This window comes from Aspergillus viridinutans (genome assembly GCF_018404265.1).
Source record: "Aspergillus viridinutans IFM 47045 DNA, scaffold_7, whole genome shotgun sequence".
In the NCBI taxonomy this organism is placed as follows: Eukaryota; Fungi; Ascomycota; class Eurotiomycetes; order Eurotiales; family Aspergillaceae; genus Aspergillus; species Aspergillus viridinutans.
The window spans coordinates 1,109,846-1,126,533 of record NW_025091223.1 but is presented as its reverse complement, the minus strand read 5'-3'; the positions used below and the strand labels follow the sequence as shown (position 1 = coordinate 1,126,533).

The 16,688-nt window shown below is 50.6% G+C and overlaps 5 protein-coding genes across 5 annotated transcripts; 1 reads left to right on the top strand and 4 right to left on the bottom strand.

Annotated features, from left to right (window-relative positions):
• Positions 1-399: 399 nt before the first annotated feature.
• Aspvir_008878 (uncharacterized protein) lies at positions 400-1,209 on the bottom strand (the record flags this gene model as incomplete). Its single annotated transcript, XM_043272034.1, has 1 exon — positions 400-1,209. One exon carries the CDS (start codon positions 1,207-1,209, stop codon positions 400-402), a length of 810 nt encoding a protein of 269 aa, XP_043127969.1.
• An 819-nt stretch (positions 1,210-2,028) lies between these two features.
• Positions 2,029-4,504, bottom strand: Aspvir_008877 (SDA1 family protein; the record flags this gene model as incomplete). The annotated part of the gene is made up of 4 exons (XM_043272033.1): positions 2,029-3,904; positions 3,971-4,258; positions 4,334-4,369; positions 4,458-4,504. The coding sequence occupies 4 exons, from the start codon at positions 4,502-4,504 to the stop codon at positions 2,029-2,031; spliced, it is 2,247 nt and encodes a 748-aa protein (XP_043127968.1).
• Positions 4,505-5,066: 562 nt separating this feature from the next.
• Aspvir_008876 (40S ribosomal protein uS7) lies at positions 5,067-6,020 on the bottom strand (the record flags this gene model as incomplete). The annotated part of the gene is made up of 3 exons (XM_043272032.1): positions 5,067-5,384; positions 5,486-5,669; positions 5,875-6,020. The coding sequence occupies 3 exons, from the start codon at positions 6,018-6,020 to the stop codon at positions 5,067-5,069; spliced, it is 648 nt and encodes a 215-aa protein (XP_043127967.1).
• A 1,201-nt stretch (positions 6,021-7,221) lies between these two features.
• Aspvir_008875 (putative AMP binding domain protein) lies at positions 7,222-13,194 on the top strand (the record flags this gene model as incomplete). The annotated part of the gene is made up of 6 exons (XM_043272031.1): positions 7,222-7,281; positions 7,381-7,403; positions 7,514-11,277; positions 11,333-11,542; positions 11,600-12,203; positions 12,267-13,194. The coding sequence occupies 6 exons, from the start codon at positions 7,222-7,224 to the stop codon at positions 13,192-13,194; spliced, it is 5,589 nt and encodes a 1,862-aa protein (XP_043127966.1).
• Positions 13,195-13,967: 773 nt separating this feature from the next.
• Positions 13,968-16,113, bottom strand: Aspvir_008874 (2-isopropylmalate synthase; the record flags this gene model as incomplete). The annotated part of the gene is made up of 4 exons (XM_043272030.1): positions 13,968-14,168; positions 14,237-15,814; positions 15,868-16,012; positions 16,106-16,113. The coding sequence occupies 4 exons, from the start codon at positions 16,111-16,113 to the stop codon at positions 13,968-13,970; spliced, it is 1,932 nt and encodes a 643-aa protein (XP_043127965.1).
• Positions 16,114-16,688: the final 575 nt, after the last annotated feature.

Here is a 16,688-nt window from a genome sequence, read left to right as displayed (position 1 = left end):
GGCAAGCTTGCACATTAATTGAAGCAGAATAGCTCGCTGTTATACAGTAAAATTGTCAAAGCTCCTATTCCATAAGATACATGCCAGATTTCGGCTCAAGTGGAACACAGGAAAGGCTTCCCGAGAGCCTAGGGTATTTGTACATCCATTGCCTAGAATCATATCAGACAGGCAGAAACTGCAAATGCGACAAGGGCAGATGTGTTAGTAAACATATACAGAGAAACGAAAAGAAGATTAGGGAAGAACTTCGACAGCCTCTGCCGTAGGCTCCTGTATAAATCACTGAAACCAGCTCAGTGTTGAGAAGCATCCTCGCGCCATTCTGGACAACGGATGTTGTATCGGAAGAAACCGATTGATTTTTCTGAACCATGATCAGGACATCAGGTGAACGTGTCATGCCCCTCCCATTTCAACCTCACAACCACCCATTCGACCAGGCAAGTAATCGGTATCAACCTCTTCCCGCCTACGAAGGAACACTGGCTCTTCGAAGTCATCGACTTGCATAGTCCCCTGTTGAATGGCTTGGTTTTGTAACGCAACGAATCGCCGCCGTTGGTGTCCCAGGCTCGGACAGAGGATGGTTCGACCAGGTATGGGGTCTGTAGTTGCAAACGCATTGTGTTCAAATTCACTGGCGTATTCATCCGCGTCGTCAGGGTCATAGGATCGTTTCTGGCCATTGTTGGCCGAGTAAACGGACTCTTGACTGCTGGGAGGGAGCGAGAAGGCATCACCGTCGTCAGTGACGATGTCGACGTTGTAGCTTCTTGTGTCGGAAGGCCGATAGACTGGATTAGAGTGAGGTTGGATAGTGTAGTCGCATGATTTGGAGAGGCCGCAGAAAGGAGCAAGTTCCGCGCGGATGGTGGGACAGCCTCTATCGGTGGAATGTTCATGCTTTGCGGAGAGAGTGATGGTACTGGTAGGTGCATCAAACATCTTCACACCCTTCGTCTTGTAACCTTCAGCGACTGATTTGCGGACGCGCATGCCGACGGAGAGGAGAGAGGACTGGATTTTGGCGGGGAGAATGGGGGTGGGAGAATGGGTAGCAGCGGCATAGTGGCTGTGAGAAAGATGGGGACTGCATGCAGCGTCTGTGCCATTCGAATCAGACACAGCTGGAGAGAAGAAAGTTGTAATAGGCGGTTGGAATCGTCTGCGCTTGGAGTCTAGGTTGCTGTTCTGCGCAAGAGACATCTTGACTGGAATAAGGTGAATGATCTGGAAAATGAAGGGAAGTACCAGTGGTAGTGGAGTGGAGAGGTTCTGCAGTCAATGTTGCTCTGTAGAGATACAGTGACCAATAGAAGTAGGTTGACTGTCAGAGAAATCACCAAGAGATTTCAAAGAGGCTTGGGGTAAGAGCGAGGCATGACTGGCATGCAACAATATGAAGAAGACTGGATGGAGATTAAGAGTGCAGAATAATGATGACAAAAAATGGAAGGCTGGAAGGAAAAGGTTCGGAACTTCGAAAAATCCCAACCACTGCCGCCGCTTCCCTAACCTGCAACACTCGAATTATCAGGCAATAATTTGAGATTATGGTGAAACGGAAATTGGGGGCCTTGGAAAAGGTCGAAGCTGACCTGTAAGTTCTCTTTTTTTTCCCCCCAATCTACAGCTATCGAACCCCGAGAAAAGTTTTGATCTCCGTCGCGGAAGAGACGCGACGGTGACGCGCTTCACTTATGGCACATGTCGTGCTGCGCAGATCAGTATATCTTTGGCACAGCAATAGGGCTCAGGGTTGGCAGGCTTGTCCATTGACCTTTAGACTGGGAATAGATACTCTTGAGCATGGATAGAGATACGAAGCAGAGCTGATACTCAAGAGATGTACTTCGTCTACCCAACGAAAACAAAAAAGAAATGGTAAGGATATGGTTGGTGGCTCATGAATCCGGATAACCCAGATCGCGAAAACTTCAATTCTGAAATAAGTAGTAGATCAAACAATGGTATCTAAACTTTTTGGCGGTCTTAAGTTCTCTCCTCGATGTTATCCTACATATACTATGAGCCGGCGTTTCCTCTCCTACCACCACGCTTTTGCCGTTCCTGGTGAGCCCGCAAGACGTTTCGTGTTTCCACAAGACTTCTCTTGCCCTTGCTCTTCGCTTTTCCTAGAGTCATGAAGAGATTCTTTCTGCGCGCCTTCTCCTTGTTCGTAGTGCTCTTTCCCTGCGCTTCCTTGCGCTCCTTGCGCCGTGCGGTCACACTCTTGTACTCGGACCGATCCTTGCCTTCCTTAGCATGAGCGATCCGCTCTTCGCGCGTTGCTTTGCCAGCAGACAGAGCTGCCAGACCTTCAATCTCTGCAGCTGTGAGTGGATCATCCGCATGACGAGAAGGCCCATTCTTTTGGTCAGAGCGGAGTCTCTTTGGAAGTAAAGAATTGACGGATGCCTCGTTGCGCAGCTCTGCGAGTTTGGCCAGGTCGGCTGGCGTGAGAATTCTAGTCGTCGCAAGATTCGTCTTCTTCGTCTCGGGATTCGCAGTCTCTGACTCGGCCTTGTCCTCTTCCTGTTCGCCTTGCTTGGCCTTCTTCGCAGGCGGGGAGTCGTCATCATCTGAGTCGCTCAGCTCGATTTCCGCATCGCTCTGCACGTCAATCCATCCACCGGAATCATCGCTATCCTCGTCGTCTTCAACGTTCCACTTATCCCAGGCCGCATCGTCTTCTGCCTCGTCGTCCTCATCATCTTCAGCATCGGAGGGCAGACCCTTCTCGATTCTCCGTTTTCGGCGCTCTTCCTCCTTCCACTTCTCCAGCAACTCAAGACCTTCGATTTCGCCAGTCTGTTGCTCACCGAAACGACGCTCCTTCTTCTCTCCAGCCCGTAAGCTCATAGAAGCCTCCTTACCGCGGTCCCGTCTCTTGAGCATGTCCGCGCCGACATCTCTGTACAGACTAAGTAATCCTCTGGCAGCCATGACCACACCCTTGTCTTTACTCTTCCTGTACATAACGAGATCCTGCAACAAGGTTTCGTTCATCGCCAAGGGCTGTCGGACACAAATCTCTCGAATGGCGTTGAGACCAGCCGTAGCCACCTCCGACGCTGCTGCTTCAGAGACAAACTCATTTGCGATCTTCTGCACAAGAGGCTCTAGAACATCAGGCGGAACCAAGTCGTGTGATGCTTGAGCAAGGGAAGCCAGGAACGATGTCACGGAGGCCTGACGAGGTGTGAGATATTTCTGAAAGTAAGAGTAGAGATGCATGATATGCAGTCTGTGCAATCCGACGAGACGAGAGACAAGTTGTAGAACAAGGAGCTTCTGCTCCAAGTTCAAGTTTGACTTCGTGTTCTGAAGGTGTTTCGCGAATAACGCCTCGGCGAACCCTTGGGGATCGTGCAGAAGATGAAGGGCGGAAAAGTTCAGAGGATGCGGTTGGTTCTTCTTGCGTTCTCGCTTCTTGACTATGGCTTTTGCCTTCTCGACCGCGCGGGACTTCTTTCGGGTCTTCTTGTTAATCCCAACCTGATGCTTCACTCTTCCGAGGTCGATGGTCTCCTCATCACTGCTCTCGTCTTCCATCTCCTCTCGTTCCTTGTCGCCGCCCAAGAAGAAACGAACACCACCAACTATCACTTTCTCATTCTCTGACAGACTAGCCTCCTTCATGACTTCAACAGCCTTAGCGTCGGTCCAGATCTGCCGTTTCCATAGTTCGCGCGTGAGCTTGATTGCCCACAAGCCTTTGGAAGAGGTGCGGTCTGACGTAACCAAATTGAACAAGACAGTCTGCATAGTCCGGTTAAGCTTGTGATTCGTTGTTTTTGCGTTTGATGAGCGCAGGTCCATGAGAATCTTTTGGAAAATCAAAGCTCGAAGAGTTTTGCTCGGTGTTGAAATAAGAATAGGGAACAATGTCTGTAGCAGTCTAGATGAAATAGCTGGATTAGTCGAACATCTTCGGGTGAGCACAGCATTGTTCAATTTCACTTACGTCGCAGAATCGAGTAATTCCTTCTTTCGAAGTAGCACTAAACTTCCGACAATCTTTTCTCGCAGTTCGGGTTCCAGAACCAGATGGTGCTGGGTAAGGATATCAATGAGCTGCTGGGGAAAGTCCTTCGTTATAGTTGGATAGCAATCAGCAACATGAGCGATAAAATCAATCAATTCTCGCAGAGAAATGATTCCGGTGTCGGTGGCAGCCGTTGGTGCTGCCATGAAAATTTCTCGATGACTCTCATATTGGTAGTGCTGGGCCCGAAAGTCCTCGATATACGACCTGGACACCGCGCGCTCACGTTAACGGCCTGTGAAATCCAGAAAAATACTAGAATATCGCGCGCGAGCAACTCACTTTGGATCTCTGCGAATTTTATGCTGTAGATTGGGCCTGGTAACTCAGACAGAGACTGTTAGTGGCGAGCGAAACTTCTCTCGGGGTTCGATAGCTGTAGATTGGGACAAAAAAAGGAACTTACAGGTCAGCTTCGACCTTTTCCAAGGCCCCCAACTTCCGTTTCACCATAATCTGGAATTAATGCCTGATAATTCGAGCGTTGCAGGTTAGGGAAACGGCGGTGGTAGTTGGGATTTTGTCGAACTTTTTTTTTTCTGATAAGCGGAACGAACCTCCGCCGCCACAGCCTAGACTACACATTAACTTTTAAGAGGTACTCCGTACAGCCTTAATTATTTCTGTGCATGAGATGGCATGAACTAAATGACGATAATCAACTGAGTACGGACTTAGTCGACAGGTTAAAGTACTGCTCACCAGTTTCTCCTATGTAAGAACTAAGCACTCACGGAGTCGGCAAACTTGATGACACTAGAATGAAGTTTCTAAGGAAGAAAAAGAGGAATCAACCTATTATGCCTGGAAGTTTTCATAATCGCAGTCCAACTACTAAAGAAGAAAGCCGTCCGATTTCATTGATTTTTTTGGATCTCACTCCCTCCGTGACTGTCTTGAGGTATGTACAGTCGCGCAGATTCATGCAAATCGACTGAATCTTTAATGAAACCCCGTCCACTCCAGTAAACATAAAACCAGGAACAAACGGAGAACACGCCCAATCATTACCGCTTTACCGGTTGCTCTTGGCAACACGCTCGAGCTCGTCCTTCTTCTTGATGGCGTAAGAGTTGGAGCTTCCCTTGGCAGCGTTGATGAGCTCTTCAGCGAGGCACTCGGCAATGCTCTTGATGTTACGGAAAGAGGCCTCACGAGCACCGATGGTCAGGAGAGCGATGGCCTGGTTGACACGGCGGAGAGGAGAAACATCAACGGCCTGACGACGGACGGTACCAGCGGAACCGATACGAGTGCTGTCTTCACGAGGACCGCAGTTGACAATAGCGTCAACAGCGACCTGGAGGGGGTTCTGGTCGGTCATGATGTGGATCTGTGAAAGAAAAGACGAAGTATCAGTAATTTATCCCTGGTAAACTCGGTACACTCAATTATCTGGCTGAATTCCAGGTTCTCGCGGAAAATTGCACGTACGATCTCGAAAGCGTGGGCAACGATGCGGACAGCCATGAGCTTCTTGCCGTTGTTGCGACCGTTCATCATGAGAGAGTTGGTCAGGCGCTCAATGATGGGGCACTGAGCCTTGCGGAAACGCTTAGCGGCATAACGACCGGCAGTGTGAGGGATGTAGACGGGGTTGCGGATCTGGATGTAGTCGCTGTATTTGTGAAGCCGAGTCAGCAAATTTGCGTCTGTCAACCCCAATGCTGTCCAATGCATATATTCCCAGTTTTGTGTGCGCGGATATTTCCATTCTTGTACGAGTCGAATGTCTCCCATCGGAATTGGAACCCAACCCGACTGAATAAAATTTCCTTTCGCAGCACGTCTGAGTCGCAGGGATCTTAGAATCAAACACCTACGTCAAAGAGATATCCCGGATCTCAACATCCTCGTAGCTCCACTTGTTGAACAGCTTGACGGTGCCCATCTCGGCAAGAGCGTCCTTAGGCAGAGCCTGGAAAGCCCCAGAGGGGTTTTCGACCTCGACTTCCCCGTGATCAGACATTGTGACGCCGTATGCACCTGTTGTCGAGGGAGGGATTCGTGAAGGTGACGGACGGTGTCGTTGGGTGAACCTTCAATGTCGTCGATAGCAGTCGGTCCGCTGAAAAGGTTCGCTCGCATCAAGGAAAATCGAGGTGCGCCTCGCTTAGCACTGTGGGTGGGTTAGGGCAGGGCCGGCGCCAATCATCCCGCCGGAGTCATGTGATAATAGTCTTGCCGCTCCCTTCGATTTAATCCACATTAGGACTAGTTGCCTTCACTGCCATACTGCTACTAAAGGTAAACACATACCCGTAGTACTGTCATGCAATGTCTACGGAGGCAATGGTCTTTCAATACCAGTATGTGTGGGGGTTTGAGGTCCATTTATCTGCAGTCCTTGGATGGTGATATTGCACGACTGGGGTGACTCTTCATTGCCACTGAGCGAGTGGTATGGCTTCGTCGTACTCTAACGCCCTCCAATTGGTGAGGTGGTATAATCTTCGTCATGGAGGACCGGGCTGTTGATCTTTATTCGACATTGAGCATCTGCGTAGAATATGGAGAGAATCACTGCTATTGGGATCCATCGTACTGTCTTTATCTTTGCCGTAAGGCGCATTCCTCGCTGTACCTTGCCTATGTAGCTCGTTCATTCGAGGACCAAATTAGTCGGTGAGGACGATGTAGGATAGAGTTGAAAACCTGCCAACACGATTGATAGAAACTGAACTTCGACAATTAGTATAGGCAGGCACGATACACCAATGTTTGAATCCATTCCTTTCTTATCGTTCGTGATCTACATCCACTGACGCACGACAATCTAAGCATTTCAAGGACGGGGAACAATTCCCCTCTCATTTGTGGCGGTGCACTTGGACAAGCCCGATCATTGGTTAGTGTGTTGTGCGCCTGGCCCTAGCACCCACGGCAGGTGACGTTGTGGCTAACCAAGCGCGGAGAAGGGGAGAGGAGAGATCACGCCAAGTTGATACAACCTGCCACAACTGGTCCTCCGTTCTGCTGCATCATCATCATCTTTGCAAGGGGTTCCCTAGGAGACTTGGTGAAAGGATTCCGGCCGGTTACACCTTGGCCCCTCGTGTTGGAGACTCGACTGCTTTGTGAGGAAGATATGAACGACATCCCGCATCTCGTCATATGCGCACACGAATGAGAGACGTCGTAATCTATTCCTACCAAGCGCTTCTGTGACCATGGCGGAGGAGAATCCCGAGCTCCAGGCCGCTTTGCGGGAGCTCGATAGAGAACTCGAGGTGTGTAATCAATATCAGTTGTTTTCCCCATCATGGAACTTGTTCCACATTGACCGCACCGTATCATAATTTGTGGCTAATGCGCTAATTGGTAATTAGGAGGGGGATATCACTGAGAAAGGGTAAGCGACTCTCATCGGATGGATGATATGACCGTCAATTACAATGAGACATGAGGCGATAGGAACTGCCATTGTCTGATCCTTCGCACTGACGACTAACTCTCCTGAAGTTACCAGAAACGGCGCACGCTACTCCTTTCGCAATTCCTTGGTCCGAACAAGCCGCTTGAGATCAACGCGTCTTCAGAGAGCCCGTCGTCGCCAATAAGCAGCTTAAACAATGCTCCGCCGGCCATTCTCAGTGTTCGGCCCCCTACGGCGGATTCCGCGACCCGAAATGCAGCTTCGCAATCCTTTGCACAGAATAACATACCTGGTAACGGAAGCTTCGGATACGACCGGCGAGTGAGCATGGGCACACAGGGCTCTATCCAAGATGATAGTGCATTTCAATACAATAGAGATAGCATGGCATTACAGCCCCCCGAGCGGATGCCCTCCTCTACTTCATACGATTCCCTTTTCCTTCCGAAGCCGCAAGCGCCTCTAATCGCGCAGGAGGACTCCCGAACCGCAACACTTTTGAGCCAGAACTATGCTTTTAACCCTGGAGCTTCCGAGCACGTGGATGAATCCGCCGGAGCTTACGACATAACACCCGGCGCGGTCACGCGACAGTCGACGATGCTCGATTCCCAGCAAGCATACTTCTCTGACTTTGCGGGTCAGCAGCAGGGTGACTATAGAGACAGCTATGGCGGTGCATATCATCGCTACTCTCAATCGGACGCGTTTTCTCCAACGGCAAATATGGCGCCGCCGTTAATTCCTGCCTCCGAGTTACCTCACGGGGCGACTATCAACCACCTGCTTCCCCTCGAGCCTCGCGATATACCTTTTGCGGTACACGACCCGCACGACAAGAACACTCTAATGTCCAATTTCGACAACATCCCTGCAGTACTTCGGCATCGCGCTCGAATACATCCTAAGCAGCCCGCTTACTGGGTCCTAGACCAGAAAGGCAAGGAAATTGCTTCCATCACCTGGGAGAAACTTGCCAGCCGCGCGGAAAAAGTTGCTCAAGTCGTCCGTGACAAGAGTAATTTGTACCGTGGTGACCGCGTGGCTCTGATTTACCGTGATTCAGAGATCATCGAGTTTGCTGTTGCCCTTATGGGATGCTTCATTGCTGGGGTCGTTGCTGTACCCATCAATAATCTCGATGACTACCAGAGTCTCAATCTGGTTCTCACCTCCACTCAAGCGCATCTTGCTTTAACAACTGAGAACAATCTCAAGAGTTTCCAGAGGGATATTACCACGCAGAAGCTGAACTGGCCCAGAGGGGTAGAATGGTGGAAGACCAATGAGTTCGGAAGCTACCACCCAAAGAGAAAAGATGATGTTCCGGCCCTTGTGGTTCCCGACTTGGCTTACATTGAATTCTCACGGGCTCCTACTGGGGACATGCGCGGTGTAGTCATGAGTCACCGGACAATCATGCATCAAATGGCTTGTTTTAGCGCTATAATCGCAACTGTTCCTGGCTCAGGTAAAAGTGTCCGGCCGCATGGAGAGACCTTGATCAGCTATCTCGATCCAAGACAAGGCATAGGGATGATCCTTGGTGTCCTTCTTACTGTGTATGGTGGCCATACCACCGTCTGGCTTGAGGATCGAGCGGTCGAAACTCCAGGCTTGTACGCTCATTTGGTCACTAAGTATAGAGCCACACTCATGGCTGCGGATTACCCTGGGCTTAAGATCACTGCGTACAACTACCAGCAGGATCCAATGGCCACGCGTCACTTCAAGAAAAACTCTGAGCCTAACTTTGAAAATGTGAAGCTTTGTCTTATTGATACGTTGACTGTCGACGCTGAGTTTCATGAAATTCTGGCCGACAGATGGCTGCGGCCCATGAGAAACCCCAGAGCTCGGGAAATTGTCGCCCCAATGCTATGTTTGCCTGAACATGGCGGTATGGTTATTAGTGTTCGGGACTGGTTGGGAGGAGAAGAGCGTTTGGGCTGCCCTTTGACTCATGAGATGGACCCGGCCGAGCGTTCAGAAGCCACAGAAGCCAAAAAAGAGGAAAGGAAGTCCGAAAACAACAGTGGTTTCGGTAGCAGCCTTCTGGGTGGCGGTGCGCGTGCTTCTGCTCCTGCTCCAAAAGAGCAGAACAAGAACGAGCTGGCCGAAGTACTTCTCGACAAAGAGGCCTTGAAAAGCAATGAGGTTGTGGTTTTGGCCATGGGCGAGGATGCTCGGAAGTACGCAGCGACCATGCCACATGCTGTGCGAGTTGGCTCTTTCGGCTACCCGATTCCTGATGCGACCCTTACCGTTGTTGACCCGGAGACCAATTTGCTATGCACACCCAACGTGATCGGTGAGATATGGGTTGACTCACCATCTCTTTCTGGCGGTTTCTGGGCATTGCCCAAGCATACGGAAGCAATATTCCACGCACGGCCTTATAAGTTCGAAGAGGGCAATCCCACCCCTGTGCTGGTGGAACCAGAGTTTCTACGGACTGGTCTTCTTGGCTGTGTGATAGAGGGGAAAATCTTTGTACTAGGTCTCTACGAAGACCGCCTCCGACAGAAGGTAGAATGGGTCGAGCATGGGCAGGAGATTGTTGAACATCGCTATTTCTTCGTCCAACACATGATTGTCAGTATTCTCAAGAACTTGCCTAAGATACATGACTGCACTGCCTTTGATGTGTTTGTCAATGACGAACATCTTCCGATCGTTGTTTTGGAGTCATATGCGGCATCGACCGCGCCAACGACTTCGGGTGGTCCACCTCGGCAACTGGATTCCGTGCTCCTCGAATCTCTGGCGGAAAGATGTATGGAAGTGCTGTATCAAGAGCATCACTTGCGAGTCTATTGTGTGCTTCTCACGGCGCCGAACACACTTCCCCGTGTGACTAAGAACGGACGCCGGGAGATCGGTAATATGCTCTGTCGCAGGGAATTCGATGCCGGAACTCTGCCCTGTGTGCATGTGAAGTTCGGTATTGAACGCTCGGTCATGAATCTGCCGGTTGGTGTTGACCCCGTTGGGGGAATTTGGTCTCCCTTGGCTTCGGCGGCACGGCAAGAGATGCTTGCCCTGCAAGAGAAGCAGTACTCAGGTGTGGATTACCGCGATGTCGTGATGGATGATCGCACCTCCACGCCTTTGAACAACTTCGCATCGATTGTGGACGTTCTCCAATGGCGTGTCTCTCGCCAGGCAGAGGAGCTGGCTTACTGCTCAATCGACGGCCGTGGAAAAGAAGGCAAAGGTATCACCTGGAAGAAATTCGACTTGAAAGTCGCCGCTGTAGCGATGTATTTGAAAAACAAGGTCAAAGTTCGACCTGGAGATCATCTTATCCTGATGTACACGCACTCAGAAGATTATGTCTACGCCGTGCATGCCTGCTTCTGTCTCGGTGTCGTTGTCGTTCCCGTTGCTCCAATCGACCAAAACCGGCTAGCAGAAGACGCCCCTGCATTTCTCCATGTGATCAATGATTTCAAAGTCAAAGCAATCATTGTCAATAGCGACGTTGACCACGTCATGAGACAGAAAATGGTTTCCCAGCATATAAAACAGTCTGCGCAGGTCCTCAGGATCGGTGTGCCTGCTATCTACAATACCAGCAAACCATCGAAACAATCTCATGGCTGCCGAGACCTTGGCTTTACTGTCAAAGAAACTTGGTTACAAGCAGACCAGCCAGCTCTAGTTTGGACTTATTGGACACCGGATCAGAGGAGAATCTCTGTGCAAATTGGCCACGACACCATCTTGGGAATGTGTAAGGTGCAGAAAGAGACATGCCAGATGACAAGCTCGAGACCAGTCCTAGGCAGTGTTCGCAGCACATTAGGTCTTGGATTTCTTCATACGGTCTTAATGGGCATCTACGTTGGTAAGAGAACGCGCAAGCATGGCTGCAAAGTCCTTCCATGTTAACCGGTTATTAGGAGCTCCTACCTACCTTGTATCGCCTGTTGATTTTGCGCAAAATCCCATGACATTGTTCGTCGCCTTGTCTCGTTATAAGATTAAGGATACATATGCCACTAGCCAGATGCTGGACTACGCTATGAGCGTCATGCCTGCGAAGGGTTTCCAGCTTCAAGAAATGAAGAACTTGATGATATCCGCAGAGGGACGGCCACGAACTGATATCTGTAAGCTCCGCGGCTCTTCTCCCCCGTCCAATTGTTCTCAATCTCATACTTTGTCAGACCAAAAGGTGCGCCTTCATTTCGCATCCGCGAGTTTGGACCGCACCGCAATCAACATAGTATACTCGCACGTGCTCAACCCTATGGTCGTCACTCGATCATATATGTGCATTGAACCGATTGAACTGTGGCTTGACCTTCGTTCTCTCCGCCAAGGGCTTGTTTGTCCCGTCGATGCAGACACAGATCCGACGGCGCTGCTTGTCCAGGATTCAGGGATGGTTCCGGTAAACACACAAGTAGCTATTGTGAATCCGGAGACCTGTACCTTGTCACATGTCGGTGAATATGGCGAGATATGGATTCAATCAGACGCCTGCGCTAAGGCGTTTTATGGATCCAGGAATGAATTCGATGCTGAGCGATTCAACGGCCGGATCGTGGACGGAGACCCTAACGTTGCCTATGTGCGCACCGGTGACCTGGGTTTCCTTCACACCGTCACTCGGCCCATCGGTCCATCTGGTCAATCTGTCGAGATGCAGGTGCTCTTTGTCCTTGGCGGAATTGGCGAAACGTTCGAGGTCAATGGATTAAATCATTTCCCCATGGACATTGAGAACTCTGTGCAGAAGTGTCATCGCAACATTGTGCCCGGAGGATGGTAAGCGATCAAGCGTCTTCACCATATTATTGAACTGGTCTTGTGCTAACGCTTGCAATTTAGTTGTGTCTTCCAGGCCGGTGGTTTGATAGTGGTTGTCGTCGAGGTGACAAGAAAAGCATATTTGGCATCCCTTGTCCCCGTGATTGTGGACGCCATCCTCGGTGAGCATCAAGTCATAGCTGACATAGTGGCTTTCGTGTCTCACGGAGACTTCCCTCGGTCTCGTTTGGGCGAGAAGCAGAGAGGAAAGGTGTTGGCATCATGGGTAACCCGCAAATTGCGCACGATCGCGCAATTCAGTATTCGTGATATGGAGGGATCAATGAATCTCTTTGCAGAAGCTCCTCAACATCGTTCCAGTAAAGGCTCGAAACCCGGTAGCATCATGGGCAACAGCGTGCGTCGGTCCACTCTCGTACCGGACGCTGATACCGCTACTGTTCCTCGTTCTCCAGCTCCGGTGCTTGTGGAGCAGCCGGAAGCATCAATGGTGCCTCCTTACCATGATGTACATGAAGGAGAGGGAACTGAAATGACTGCGCCAACGCTTCCAGACATGCACCCGTCTCTTCCTCACATAGGCGAACCTGTCCCACCTATGCGATCTTCGAACAATGAAATTCACTCGACAGGCATTGCTCACCCTGACCTTGGTTTCAATTTCGGCGATTTCGCCAATGCGACGAGCAGAGCTCCCATGGATGAACACACCGGTGCAGGAGCTGTCAGTGAAGCTCTTCCCTACCGCGATGTCCGTGGACAAGGCTCCATTCCCGCCCAACAGCCGCCGAGAACCAGCAGCCTCCCAATTGGCACCGCGCCATCATCCGGTCGACCTAAATCCCCGGAGCATATTTCAGAAGACAAAATGGGGGACTGGCCACAGGAAGCTCTGATGTATCAATCGGCGCTGGGGGGTGATGACGCATACGGTTGTAGTGCCGTCAATCGGTCTCCGAGCGATGCTATGAGAAACCACCATGACTGAAGGCAGTAACAGATACTGTAATTGTCGTGAGATTTTCCACGTCGATCATTGATTATCTCTACTGCACATCGGATTTCGCGCTTAATTATTCCCTGACCTGTCACCTATGTCATTTTGTTTTATGCTGATCTATCATCCTACGTTTTGCATTGCCGCCTCCTTACATGTTCTTGACTCTGATCATCACCTTTGCTGCTTTACAGTTTCTGATTCTTTGCATGTGAAGCATTCAATACTCTACGTTTCTGCCTAACCCGACTGTCATGATGAACGATATGTCATGTTTTGTACATACATACCCACCCATATGCGCGCCTTTATGCCAAAATATTGTTGCTCGCTTTGCCCGTGCACGGATTCTCGATAGATATAGACCACGCTTGCCTCGCATTGCTTGTGTCTGTCTACATTTGACATAAATGCCGCACTGTACATAGGTCCATATAGTGTTTAGCCGTAATACACCGCGTTTACATACAATAAGATCCATAACGAGTTGCTGTACATGCTGAATTACTAACACGAAGCCTGAGATTTCGGTTAACTTGATATACGGAGTGCATCCTTACACAATAGTGAAACTGGTTCACCAACACCAAAACCGAATAGGAGAGAGATTATGTTCAATCTGTACAATTGAATTATGCTTTGCATAGCCTTGCTTTTAGCTTCTAGATTTTTTTCCTCCTTCGCTACTCGCCACCTTTTTTGAAATGTGGGAACCGCCGATCGAGACGGGAAAAAGCTTCGAAGATACGTAGAACACAAACGGATTACTGGCTGTTCGCCTTGGCGGTCAGCGCGTCCAGATCAACCTTGGGCTTGGCACTGCCGTTGGTTGTGAGTTTCGCGGCGCTGATGGCCGCCGCGTTGGAATTGCCGAGCTGCTCGAGGGCTTGCAGATCCTCGTCTGTGAGGGTGTTGGAGCGTTGAGGGCGGAATGGAGCGGGGGAACCGGCACGGCTTGTCAGGAACTGTGTGAACAAACCATTAGAGATAATAAATCTTTTGAGGGGGGGCAAAAGGGCGATAAGAAACGTACCGAGGAGGCTGCGCTGAGGAGGGCGATCAAACTGGCTTGTACCACGTCCTGATGGATACCAATACCCCAGACTTGCTCTTTGCTGCCGGCCGCAGTGCACTGGAGGTATGTGGCGGCCTTCACGTCTCTACCGAGACCGATCGAGTGCTCCTTGTAGTCGATGACATCGAGGTCGATACCAAGAGTCGACAGAGCATTCGCCAGAGACGAGATGGCACCGGGACCAACGCCAGTGATAGCGTGTTGAATGTTGTCGATCTCGATGATACCAGTGAAGCGACGCTTGAGGTTCTTGGTGTTGAGAGCCTTGCCCGGCTCCGGGGGCGCCGGCGACTGTGACCGGTCGGTTGTAATGTTGTAGTCGACCAAGTTGAAGCGAGGGTTCGACTTGAGATGATACGCTTCCTCGAAGAGTTCGACGATTTCCTTGGGCCGCAGCTCCCGGTTGACGGCTTCGGTCTGCTTCTGAACGATCTTGCTGAATTCGACCTGCAGAGCGCGCGGGAGATCCAGCTCCAGACTGCGCAGGATGACCCAGGCGGCACCACCCTTGCCGCTCTGGGAGTTGACACGGATGACAGCCTCGTAGTTCCGTCCGATGTCCTGAGGATCCAGAGGGAGATACGGGATGACCCACTCGTCGTCGTCGGTGGCGTTGGCACCTTCACGCAGCTTGAATCCCTTCTTGATAGCGTCTTGGTGACTGCCGCTGAACGCGCAGACAACCAGCTGACCACCGTAGGGCCATCTTTCATTCACGGGAATCTTGTTGCTCTCTTCCACCACCTTGATAACCGAGTTGATATCCGAGAAGTCAACTTGAGGGCTGACGCCTTGTGTGTAGAGATTGAGGGCAAGAGTGACCAAATCGACGTTACCAGTTCTCTCACCATTTCCGAAAAGAGTACCTTCGACACGCTGAGCACCAGCCATCTGAGCCAGCTCGGCGGCCGCAACAGCACAGCCACGGTCGTTGTGGGGATGGACAGAGACAACGAACTTCTCTCTCTCCGTCATGTTGCGGCAGAAATATTCAACCTGGTCTGCGAATACGTTTGGCGTCGCCATCTCCACTGTTGCTGGCAGATTGAAGATTATGGGGTTTTCTTCGGTAGGGCCCCAAGCAGCCTTGACGGCCTCGCAAATCTGGACTGCGAACTCAGGCTCGGTGTCGGAGAAGGTTTCGGGAGAAAACTCGAACTGCCACTGGGTACCAGCCATATCTGGGTCGTCCTTGGTTATCGAGCGGGCGTACTTGGCGCATCTTACGGCAATCTCAAGACTCTGTTCGCGGGTGGATCCGAAAACTATTCGGCGGAAACATGGGCTGGTAGCCAGGTAGATATGGAGGATAGCCTTCTTTGCGCCTTTGAGGGAATCGACAGTGCGACGGATGAGTTCTTCTCTGCAAGGAGACAGGACCTGGAGCCAGACATCGTCGGGAACGACGCCAGGTGTCTCTACCAGGCGCCGAGTGAAATCAAAGTCCGTTTGCGATGCCGAGGGGAATGATACTTCGATTTCCTTGTAACCGATGTCGACGAGCATCTTGAAGAACCGGAATTTCTGATCACCATCCTATATACATCTATACGTCAGAGGCGTCCAGAAAATTTGAACGAGATCCTCACCATCGGATCGGGCAGACTCTGGTTGCCATCTCTCAGATCAGTGGCCAGCCAGCGGGGCGGCTTGTCGATAACCTTATCGGGCCATTGGCGGTTAGGGAGATGCAGAGGCTTGAAGGGCTTGTACTTTTTCGAGGGATCTTTGAGCCTATCAAAAACGAGTCAATAAAAGAAGCTCGAATCCAAATCGTCATTTGAGGAGTTGGAGTAAACAACAAAGATCCAGGGGCAGAAGACATACATAGGCATGATGGCGGTATCGTGCGGTGTCCGCAGCGGGGTAGGGGAAGAAGGTAGAGAAAGTTTACTTCAGGATAGTGTGGCCAGAAGGAGGAAAGGGAAGACCAGACAATTGGCAGATAAAAGGTGCCTGAATGACACTAAACGAAAGATTTATGATCAGAGAACGATATTTAAGTAGAGGGAGAAATGTGGACGAGAGAGTTTGAGGAGTGAGTCAGTAGTATCTCCATCGTTCAATAACAGGTCATGACGCTTTCTCGCCGCCTTTCACATATTTTTTCGTCGATCCGCCGACAGCGGACGCGGGGGGCCTTAATTGGCGACTCTGATTGGCCAGGTGCTCAAGCGTGCCTCGCATAGTGGATACTTAATGTATATAAAAGTCCTGAGGCCACTGATGTTGGTGTCTCAATTGTTGCAGGTGTGTTCGGCAAGTGGCGATAGCCTGATGTTTTGAGCTCCTGAAGCGGATCGAGTGCAGTTTTTATCCTGGTTATGAAACTTTTTCCAGCCGTTCTATCTCTCCTGATGCTTGTCTGTATCTACTCAATGTGGGGGCCGATGATCGGAGACAATTACAT